Below are 11,019 nucleotides of genomic sequence, written 5' to 3' on the forward strand. Positions count from 1 at the left end.
GTGCTCACCATTTCAGCAGTGGGGGCGTTAGTAGTGCTAAAAGAGTAGCCCAAGAATTGGCGGTGGGTGGTGATGACTAGCTACCTTCCCTCCAGTCATATACTGCTAAATTAGGGACGGCTAGCACAGACAGCCCTCGTGTAGCTTTGCGCGAAATCCAAAACAAGTCAAACTTAAATATATGTAAGATTAGCGTATCTTTTTTTTTTTGCCCTTGGGTGCAAAGCTACAGAATGTGCTCTCTGTCGAAATTCGATTCTTGAAGTTATGAGCCCCAGACTCATCGCTGAGCCACCAGGGGGCAATAGTGTAACATTAGTATGATCGTGATATGTATTTTGTTTGATCAATGGAAGAGTGTTTTCAGTCTTGTATTCTTAAGTAATTACTTATGTTGGTATAGTAACTCCAATCAGACTACAGTTCTTTGGTGTGTACGTGAACGTGGCAAGTGAGTGCTAACCCTAGTTAATAACACTTTATAATCAGTTTTGTTTATTTTCTTACAGTGTAATGAACTGAAAAATTTGTGTTTACTGTCACGTTTTTGTTTCAAATCCAGATTTGAGGAACTTAAATAAAAGCAGTTTTGTTCTTCATGCTATAATTTCAACTCAGTTACGTCAGTCCAAGGTCGTTATGTGTATTTTGTAAACAGAAAGAAAAATGAACAAATAGGCGTTCTCTTTTGCAATATTTTAGAGCCCGAATTATTGAAATGTGTGCAATGTATTTCAAATTGAGCAGTAACGACATTATATGTACTAAATCTATACAAATATAATAGTACTGTCTGTTGTATGTCTATGTAACTACTTCAGAGTGTTTAGCTGGATCTTTACCAAAATTGGTATGAAAGTTCATAAGGTTCGTGCGGTGGTAGAAACAAATTTTGAGTTTTGCATTTTGCGATTTTTAAGAGCGTTTGTGTGTTTTCACTACTACTTCGCCCCATGTATATGAATCTTCAATAAATTTGGTGTGATGGTTTATTGGATTCATGGGGAGATGCATGCTTGTTTGTTATTAAGCACAAAGCTATATTCTGCTCACCACGGGTATCGAAACCCAATTTCTAGCGGTATAAGTCCGCAGGCACACCACTGTACTAACTGAAAGCAAGAGATACATCCAAATTCGTCGTTTCATATTTTGTGTTTTGAAGTTTTTATGGGCGCTTTTTACATTTACGCATAAGGGAAGCAACGTTTCACGTCCTAAGATAACTTTTCATTAGCCATGTATTTACATAACTTTTGTCCAGGGACGGGTACTCGAGCTACTTAAAATATAACTTAATATTGAAAGTGTTTTTTTTTGTCAGCAATGAATAATGCCCCTGTATTGTTTTGTCTATTTGAATAACGATGTGTTTTAAATTTCGCGCAAAGTTACACGAGGGATATTTGTGCTAGCTGTCCCTGCTTTAGCCATCAAAGGTTATTCTTTTATCAAGAAATAGTAGGATTGACCGTCATATTATAACGCCCCCAATGCTGAAAATACGAACGTGTTTGGTATGATGAAGATTCGCCCTGAGATTACGAGTCGAACACACCAACCACCTGGCCATGCCAGACCATTGAATAACGAAACGGAATATACCAAAAAACTGTGACTTGACACCAGTAAAAAGCGACATTTTAAAGCATTGAATGAGTCAATGAAAATTGCTTTTATATTTTATTTTCACAGTGTGTGTGTGTGTCTGTGTGTATGTGTTTCTTATAGCAAAGCCACATTGGGTATCTGCTGTGTCCACCGAGGGGAATCGAGCCCCTGATTTTAGCAGTGTAAATCCGAAGACTTACCATTGTCCCAGGAGAAGGACTATTTTCACAGAATAAATACTTGATGATATGTTATTTTAAACCTCTAAAACGGAAGTATTAAAAGAAAGGTTATTCCTTTTTCCCAATATTCGATGTACCATGAACTTTGCCATTTTTAAGGTGTCTGTATTAAACATTAAGGAAAAAAAATCTGTCGAACGCTTTAACTTTAGATTATAAGAGAATGTGTTCTTTGTATTACAGTTCCGGAACGGGAAGAACTGGGATTGTGTTAGCCTTAGATATCTGTATGAGAGAGTTCGAAGAATGTCGAACTGTGGACATCCTCCGTTGCGTATCCAGACTTAGACAAGATAGAGGTGGCGCTGTTCAAACAAAAGAACAATATTTTTTTCTTTATGAGGTATGTGTAGTGTATAGAACTGGTACATGGAGTAAACAGTTTGAAGGTCATAGCGAAATGGAGTTGTTTTAACAGACCTCTCACGAGCCAGGGGAAGACATTTTTGTCGAAAAGAAAACCATCCAGTCTTGTTTTTCTTAATTTAAACCGAAATATTTTGGAAATTTTTATTGCTTAAAATTAAAAAAGAAAGAATTTCCCATACTCTTGGGGCTGCGAAAACTGATTTTTAGTAGTAAGTTGACCATGACATTATGTAACACAAGTTTTTCCTGGATAGTATATGTTATTTCTTAATTGCTTATGTTGTAAAAGTACAGAAAATGGCCATTATTCCCTTCAAGCTTTGTTTTGTGGCCTAGATAATGAAATTTAGAAATTAACCTGTTTTCTACGTAAAAACGGGCAAATTTGCACATTTTCATTTACACAAGGTCTGAATAAAACAACACGTGAATCAAGATTTACATGTATTTATACTAAAGCCATATAAAATTTTTAGAAGTGAGTAGTTTTTGAGATTTTCTACTGTAATGTAAATCACTTTCACGTATCAGCCCCAAATATAGTCTCCAATTATGTTTTCGTTATACGCTCCTTGGTAGCGGCGTTCAAAGTACAGTATATTTTGGTGGGAGCGCTAGCCTTGCTTCTCTGAGTATTCTCCCATGTTCTCCTTGAATTTATCAAGATGAGTGTCAAGGATATGGACTTCCAGTGACACCCTGCAGCCCATTTTGCCGCAGTTCTTCACCAAAGCCTCAACCAGTTCCACATAATTTTCGGCCTTGTGATTGCCCAAGAAGCCCCAAACTACAGCGACAAAGCTGCCTCAAGCTTTTTGTCTTTCTTACTGAGCTTCTTGGGGAATTCTGTGCACTCCAGGATCTTCTTTATTTGTGGTCCATCTAAGGCACCAGCTTAGGGAAGAAGTCTCGAAGGTACTTGAAGACTGCAGACTCCTTATCATGAGCTGTGACAAGTTATTTCATAAGACCCAATCTTATGTGAAATGGTGGGAACAAAACCTTCTAAAGGTCCACTAATGGCTCACACTTGACATTGTGCCTCTCCACAGAGAAGTTGGTCTGTTGTGGCCAATGCTTCCTATTGTAGTGTTCCTGCTGTCCCAAAGGCAAAGATAACAGGGAAACTTGGTAAAGCCTCCTTGGAGACCCCTCAGGAATGCCACCATTTTGAAGTCTCCGTTAACCTCCCAGCCATACTCATCATACTTCAAGACTTCTATCAGTCTTGAATCTGTTGTATTCCTCTTTGAAGCGTACCGAAAGATATTTAAATTTTAAAATATCTAAAATTTGTATAATATAAAGTCTTACTATTCAAGCGACGAAAAAATTGTCCGTCTTACCTTCTAGAATTTTTTGCACTTGCAGGTAAAATAAGGTGCCTAGGTTTTGTTTTGATCCCCGAAAGGCATGCCAAAATATGCCTTGTAGAATTCACACCTTTTAGCAGATGCTGTCACAGAGCACTTTTTGGCTCTTGTCTTAATAAATTGGCCACATACATAGCAGAATGTGTCTGGAGAATGTCTGCAGCTTCTTGATGCCATCTCTGATAAATCAGATAGGTCTGTGTGTTCACTGAGGCAGCTAGAACTTAAATAAAGTGGTAAGTGGTAAGCTCCTGTATACATATTACAATGGAAAGTTCAAAAAAAATTTAAAAGGTCCTTGAAAATTCTTGTAAGTTCTACAACATTCTAGAAAGTTCTTAAACATTCTTGTAAGTTTGAGAAAATTCTCTGTCAGCTACTCAGCACTGAATCTACCTGGAATGTTCTGAAAAATGGGTAAATTTGTAAATTTCCTTCTCCAAATCACAAAAGCAAAAGTTGAAGAGAAAAATAGGTATTTTCCATTTACTTTAGGCATAAGCAATTAGGAAATAACAGTTTCCGCCCAGGAACAAGAAAAAGTAAAAATTTTGTTACATAGTGTAATCCGTCAGCGCTTGAGCTTAACGTCCAAGCACGAGAAGCATGACAGTCTCCAAATGACACACAGAAGTCTTCAGGAACCATTTAGAACCACTTTGGTAGATTCTATGCAGGAAGGCGAGTTAAATATTATACCTGTAGCTACTTTCAAAGTGTTCCTGCCTACTCATCCCACTGCTGACTATCGTAATGCTTCGACCTTCCATACTGAATCGCAGGTTAAATCTTTCGTATCTAAACTGAAAGTTAAACAAAAAAAGGTGAGAGTAAAAGCATAAAAGGGATGCAGTTGCTTAATTAATTATCTGTGAATATTGAAATGTACTGAATTATCTTCCATCAGTTACACCTTAATACTGACTGGTATGGAGACTCGAGGATGCTGTATTCCGCTTAAAAAATTATAATTTACGGATTGAACTTTTAATGTTCAACAAACTATAGAGTGAATACCCTTCTTGGCTACTGAGGGACGTGTTAACATATGTAAATGTATATATATTAAATTATTCAATGCATTTCTAGTAGACAAGATACGGATTAATTTATACCAACCGTATATTTTGTCACAACTTGAACAAAAATATTTTATACAAACATTCACATATACATTGATAATAACAAGTTAGAAATCAGGTAAAGCGTATTTCAAGAGATAATAATACCTCATCACTGAGGTCTAAGTTTTAGATTCAAATGTTTTATTCAGAACATTAAACAAGCGTAAGTTTCTACGATTACGGATGTTTTAATCTACTTGAAACTTGCGTTTAAGTTCAGTTTTTAAATTTAATTTCGCATTGAACTTAACTATTTGTTTACTGCTGTCTTGAAATATAGGGTGGTCCTAAGAACTTTCCTGAAAACTAGGCAAAATAATATCTTTAGGGAAATTTACTTACTACAATAAATGTGACAAGCCAACAACGTATATTATCGAGTAGTTTATGTTTTTAGGAATCAATCAAAAATACAATAAGATATCTCAGATCGACTACTACTTAAAATATATATACAATAATTAAGTAGGGGAGTTATTCAGGACCTAACGTTTTTGAATCCCCAGTAAATTGCTTCGATTGAAAGTTTTGTTTGTAGTTTAATTGTTTAATGTTGAAGAATACATTATTTGAATATTATTATTGTAATGATGTTTTAAAAAATCCAGTTTAGCCACTGATTAAATATTTTGTTAAAATAAAATTATTCTGTTCTTCTTCTGGATTAAACTAATAATGTTTCTCTTGTCCTGTTTTTAAACTAATAATGTTTCTCTTGTTCTGTTTTTTAAATTAATAATGTTCCTCTTGTTCTGTTTTTAAATTAATAATGTTCCTCTTGTTCTGTTTTTAAACTAAAAATGCTTCTCTTGTTCTGTTTTAAACTAATAATGTTTCTCTTGTTCTGTTTTTAAATTAATAATGTTCCTCTTGTTCTGTTTTTAAATTAATAATGTTCCTCTTGTTCTGTTTTTAAATTAATAATGTTCCTTTTGTTCTGTTTTAAACTAATAATGTTTCTCTTGTTCTGTTTTTAAACTAATAATGTTTCTCTTGTTCTGCTTTTCACTTTCTTTCAGGCTTTAAATTAATATAGCTGCCGATTTGTCAATCAATCGCGTGGATCGTCTATTATGGTTTATAATGTTTAGTCTCGACTCCGAGAATATTGGTTTTCTCAAATTTATTTCTCAAACTGAGATGTGCACATAGAATTATAAAACGTGTCGATCGCGCACGATAGGAATTCTTGGAATAAGTTCTATCATCTATTCCTGCAACGAAGCTGAAAATATAAGAAAAGATTCTGATTTACATTGTCATTACGATTTGTAAGGAGTTTACTTTTTGTGTAAAACATAAAATCAATGTGTCTAGATATATATGTTAAATATTAAATTATGAATTATATATTGCACTTTGATTTAAAGCAATATGTTCTAAACATCATAATAATTGTATGTATATATACATGTGTACATTAATATAATTGTAAATTACTAATATTGAATAACAATCCGATTTTCTTTTCGTATGTGCTTCCATGTTGGTATATACATATATGTATCTATGTACATATCCCAAGTTCGATCCCTGTCAGTCACAGGTGTGTTTTTAATATGCTCGGCATGGCCAGGTGTGTTAAGGCGTTCGACTCGTAATCTGAGGGTCGCGGGTTAGCATTCCCGTAGCACCAAATATGCTTGCCTTTTCGGCCGTGGGGGCGTTTTAATATTACGGTCAATCCCACTATTCGTTGGTAAACGAGTAGCCCAAGAGATGACAGTGGGTAGTGATGACTAGCTGCCTTCCCTCTAGTCTTACACTGCTAAATTAGGGACGGCTAGCACAGATAGCCCTCGAGTAGCTTTGCGCGAAATTCAAAAACAAAACAAAACAAAACGTTTTATTAATTTATTATAGTCAGGCTATTCAGTTAAAGTTTTTAATTTTTCAAACTTGCACGACATTATAGCAAAATTTCAAGGTTGGGAATTATTACAGCTTCTCAGTTATAAAGCGGATTAGACTCTCTTAGCACTTCTTCCGATAGCTTCGTCATTTTTTCAATTGAAGAACAAATACTGTATTGTTTTTTTTGTAAGTGCTTTTTGATTTCTTATGTGCAATACTATTCATTATCCTCGACTAAATCGATATAAAGAACGAACATAAATGTAATAGAATTCTAACTAAGCCACAGCTTGTATAACAACTACTTTTATTGTTTTAATTAATTTAAAACACCTGTTCGTGCAACAGCTTCTATCTCCCCCCAAAAATCATCTTTCAACGTGTATATTAAGCAGTGCTATAAAAACTATTTATCATTCAGACATCATATGTCATGTAAGCATTATATAACTTGTTTCTCACATTTTAAGAAATGCAATTATTACACCCGTGATTAGTGAGGTACATTAAATTTTGATAACGAGACATTCGAATCTGATGGTGTGAATATCTCCAAATATATCGAATGTCGGTGATGATCAAATGGAAGGCAAAGTAGAAGTACTGTTAGGTATTATAATTTATCTCGGACAAATCTCCGTTATATTATGTTACGCAAATTATGTATGTTACGCGTCTGTTTTTTTTTTTTTTTATTTCGCACAAAGCTTGTTTTGTTTTTGTTTTTTGGAATTTTGGAAATTAAAAAACCGTCAGTTTTTCAATAACAGTACAACTTTTAATTTATAAAAACACAAAAACACTTAAAGTTCGTATCAGTAAATCTTATGAAAATGTATGATGTAATAGCTTGCGTCCTACTGTGTAAGTCCGTATACATATCACAGTACTACTGGGAGGCTCACTCACTCTTTAATACATCAGAAACCTTTTGACGTATTAACTATTACTACTGTTTGACGAGAGGCCTCTTCAACGCCTGAGACGGCACATGTAATGTGACTAAGATAAAACATTTGCTTTCAATTATGCGTTCTTATAATAACCATAACATGAAAAGTACTGAAATTTTAATATATTAACTGGAAATAACCAGTCTCAGGATATAAGAAATTATATGAACTGATTTCGCAGTTTTGTTAAACTGAAATAAGTTTTCCATAACTTAAAATTTATTATTTTAACTTGCTATTTTCATTTTTCATATAAAAGTTTGTTCTACTGTTACAATGTCCACTACTATACAAACACCGATGTCTAGAGATAAACGTTGTCAAACAGCATGTTTACAAGTGTTTGTGTGTATGTTTAATATATATTTGTATATTAGTTCCAAGAAAACATTATTTTGGTTTCACAAAATTAACGTTTCACACAACTATTATAAGTATCTGCTATTTTAAAACAAAATTTTTAAGCTATTAAACTTTCTGAATAAAGTCTTATATTTTTATAAATATTTTAATTCCACTATATGTCTACTTTGTCATGTTTTCAGTTTTAAAGTACCAGGGTACCTGTTTCAATAAAGATAATTCAGTATGTGAAAACGTTAAAATATCCTGTAGTAACATAAAATTAATTACTAAACCAATCTCGGTTCTCGACTGCCTGTGATTGGTTGGTAGCAATAAGGTTATACAAACAATGTATTTTATTGGCTGATTCACTGTGATAATTACCTGCTCCTAATATTATTGTATATGCATTTTTGTCATTCAACGAAATGAAAACCACACAATACATAAATGAAGTTTACACTTTAATTTAATTGTCTGTTTAACAGTCATGCCTTTAAAATAATCAAACCATTGAATATTATGGTAAAAATCAAGCACTTTTCTGTGGCATATAAAATGGAAGCTAAATCAAACCTAGTTTAAAAATATCAGAACAGGGTAAACAGATATTACAAATATATTTCTTTATCAATCATGTTGCCTATAAAACAAAAATCTGATAAAACTCAAGATAACAGTAAAAATCAGAGGAACCATTCCATTAGTTGATAACAGATGTAAGAATGGAACAATCGGTTTAGTAGACCAGGGCATCCAACAAATTTCACAAATGATTTAAAATTACTTCTACAAAACAACAACAAAAATGTCCATAAGTTTTTTAGTCCACAGTCAGTATCACATATCAAGACATAAATGTTTCAGCTCAATGTTTATAAAAAAGGTTCTATTATTGAGTATCGTGTATTATAAACTTATACACCTTGTTTCCTTTTCTGTAGGCCCAGCATGGCCAAGTGGGTTAAGGCGTTTGACTCGTAATGTGAGGGTCGCGGATTCGAATCCCGGTTGTACCAAACATTTTCGCCCTTTCATCCCTGGGGGCGTTATAATGGCACGATCAATCCCACTACTCGTTGGTAAAAAGAATTGGCGGTGAGGGGTGATGACTAGCTGCCTTCCTTCTTGTCTTACACTGCTAAATTAGGGACGGCTAGTGCAGATAGCCCTCGATAATATGGATTTTTATGTTAAAATTAGAAAGTACTTCCATTTAGCTGAAAAATTCTGAAATTTCATTTCCATGACCTCTTAAAATCTCCTAACAAAATATTAAATGTTTTTATCAGTAAAACATTATATTTTATCTGTTATTTTCTCCACTGTAACTTTATATGAGGTTGTCCCATTTGACTGACCTTGTGACCACCAAATAAAAAAATCAATATATACTTAAATTACGTTTTTCTTTCTAGAATAACTTCAGATTGTAACATGAAACATTTCTTTATTCTAAATATCTTGAAATGTACAACAGTATATATCTGTTTATACTTATAGTTTTATTGTCCTTTTGAATCATATTTAACTGATATTCTCACCATAAAATTTGTAATTTACTTGGTAAATGTGAAGATCAAATTACCCAACTGAATCACATAAGACTACTTATGAGTTGCTTGCAAGCATACCTCATATAAACTTATTATTCCTTATTTTATGTAATCTAACCTAAAACGGTTATAATCAGCTAAGCTCATTGATGTTTGATGTGAATAAAGTTTGAACTTCCAGTGAAAATAGACAATTTTCAATACAGAAAACAATTTATCTCATTTGATAGATTAAAACCTTTGCTTGCTATTGAATATAAAAATATAGTATTAAACACAGAGAAAATTAACAGCAACTCTGAAAAACAGGATTTGATGGGTCAGTGTGAATGTGGGGTATGATTTTCTATTTTGTAGCACTGTAACTAAATAAAATTTGCCTGAACACTGTTAATATCATAAGCAATTTATTTCAAATTTAATATTTCTTGGAGGGAATGTAAATACATTAGAGAATAAGGATGTCAAGAAGAAAAGTCACAATTCTCGTACTGATGTAAAATTAAGGACTGAAACCTGATGTGTTACTAAAGTTTGGATTATTAACTATGTTTCTATGACAAACTTATTCATATACCATGATAAGAAAGTAGTTCAATTAAATTTAAAATGTAACTCACTAAAACACCATAACATTCACAGAAAAAATTAAACAAGGGTGGAAATATATACAACAGAAAAGTCAAAGGTCTCTTTCCTAGTATTTAGTCAGGAACTTAATAATAAATTATAATACAAGCAAGTCCTGATATCTGACTTTGGATCTGACTATTCAATAAACACACCTGATAGCCACACATACTTAACATCTTGAAACGGAGATCTCAAATGATGAAAATTACATAGAAAGAAAATGATTACTTAATAGACACACAATAACAGTAATACATCTTATGCTGTGTTTAAAATATATTTCTCTGTAACTGACTACTTTTATATCTAGCTCTGAAATATAATGAGCAATATTACTTGACATTGAGGTTAGTCTTGCAAAATCTTTGACAATTTAAAACAAGACATTTCTTTCTCTTCAAAGCTCATACAAATGCAAAAATGACAGCATTTGAAAAATATGAAATGCAAAAGGAAAAAAAAACTGTAGGTGCCCAAAACCCTTTAATTGTCTCTCAACTACAGAATTAGCATACAATTTCAAGAAGTAAGGTCATTCTAAAGCTGTGAAAAAAAAAATCTTCAGAAAATTATGTGGATGTCTTAAGAATATTAAATGGAGAAATGTATCCTGTATTAATTTATAATATGTGTTTGTTTGTTTAGAATTAGGCACAAAGCAACACAATAGGCTATCTGTGCTCTGCCCACCATGGATATTGAAACCTGGTATTTAGCAGTGTGATTCTGCAGACATACCGCTGTTCCATTGGGAGACATGTTTGTGAATTTGTTTACTTGTCCACATACCTTTCCCACAGTTTTGAAGATGGCGAAACAAAATGTTTTGAGTGAGATTCTGGTTAATTCAAGTAGGGTCATTATCTATATAGTATAGCCACCCCACCTCCATCACTAAAAAGAAGGTAAAATGCACTACAAGGTTAAATCAAATATAATAGTGATCTAGGAGCAGGTGT

The 11,019-nt window shown here is 33.2% G+C and overlaps 1 protein-coding gene across 1 annotated transcript; it reads left to right on the forward strand.

The window, feature by feature from the left end:
• The first annotated feature begins 320 nt into the window (after positions 1-320).
• LOC143231346 (tyrosine-protein phosphatase non-receptor type 5-like) lies at positions 321-9,564 on the forward strand. The gene is made up of 3 exons (XM_076465888.1): positions 321-451; positions 2,037-2,196; positions 8,816-9,564. Exons 1-3 carry the CDS (start codon positions 321-323, stop codon positions 8,837-8,839), a joined length of 315 nt encoding a protein of 104 aa, XP_076322003.1. The 3' UTR covers positions 8,840-9,564.
• The last annotated feature ends 1,455 nt before the right edge of the window (positions 9,565-11,019 follow it).

The sequence above is a fragment of the Tachypleus tridentatus genome, chromosome 11, assembly GCF_004210375.1.
Source record: "Tachypleus tridentatus isolate NWPU-2018 chromosome 11, ASM421037v1, whole genome shotgun sequence".
NCBI classification, from domain to species: Eukaryota; Metazoa; Arthropoda; class Merostomata; order Xiphosura; family Limulidae; genus Tachypleus; species Tachypleus tridentatus.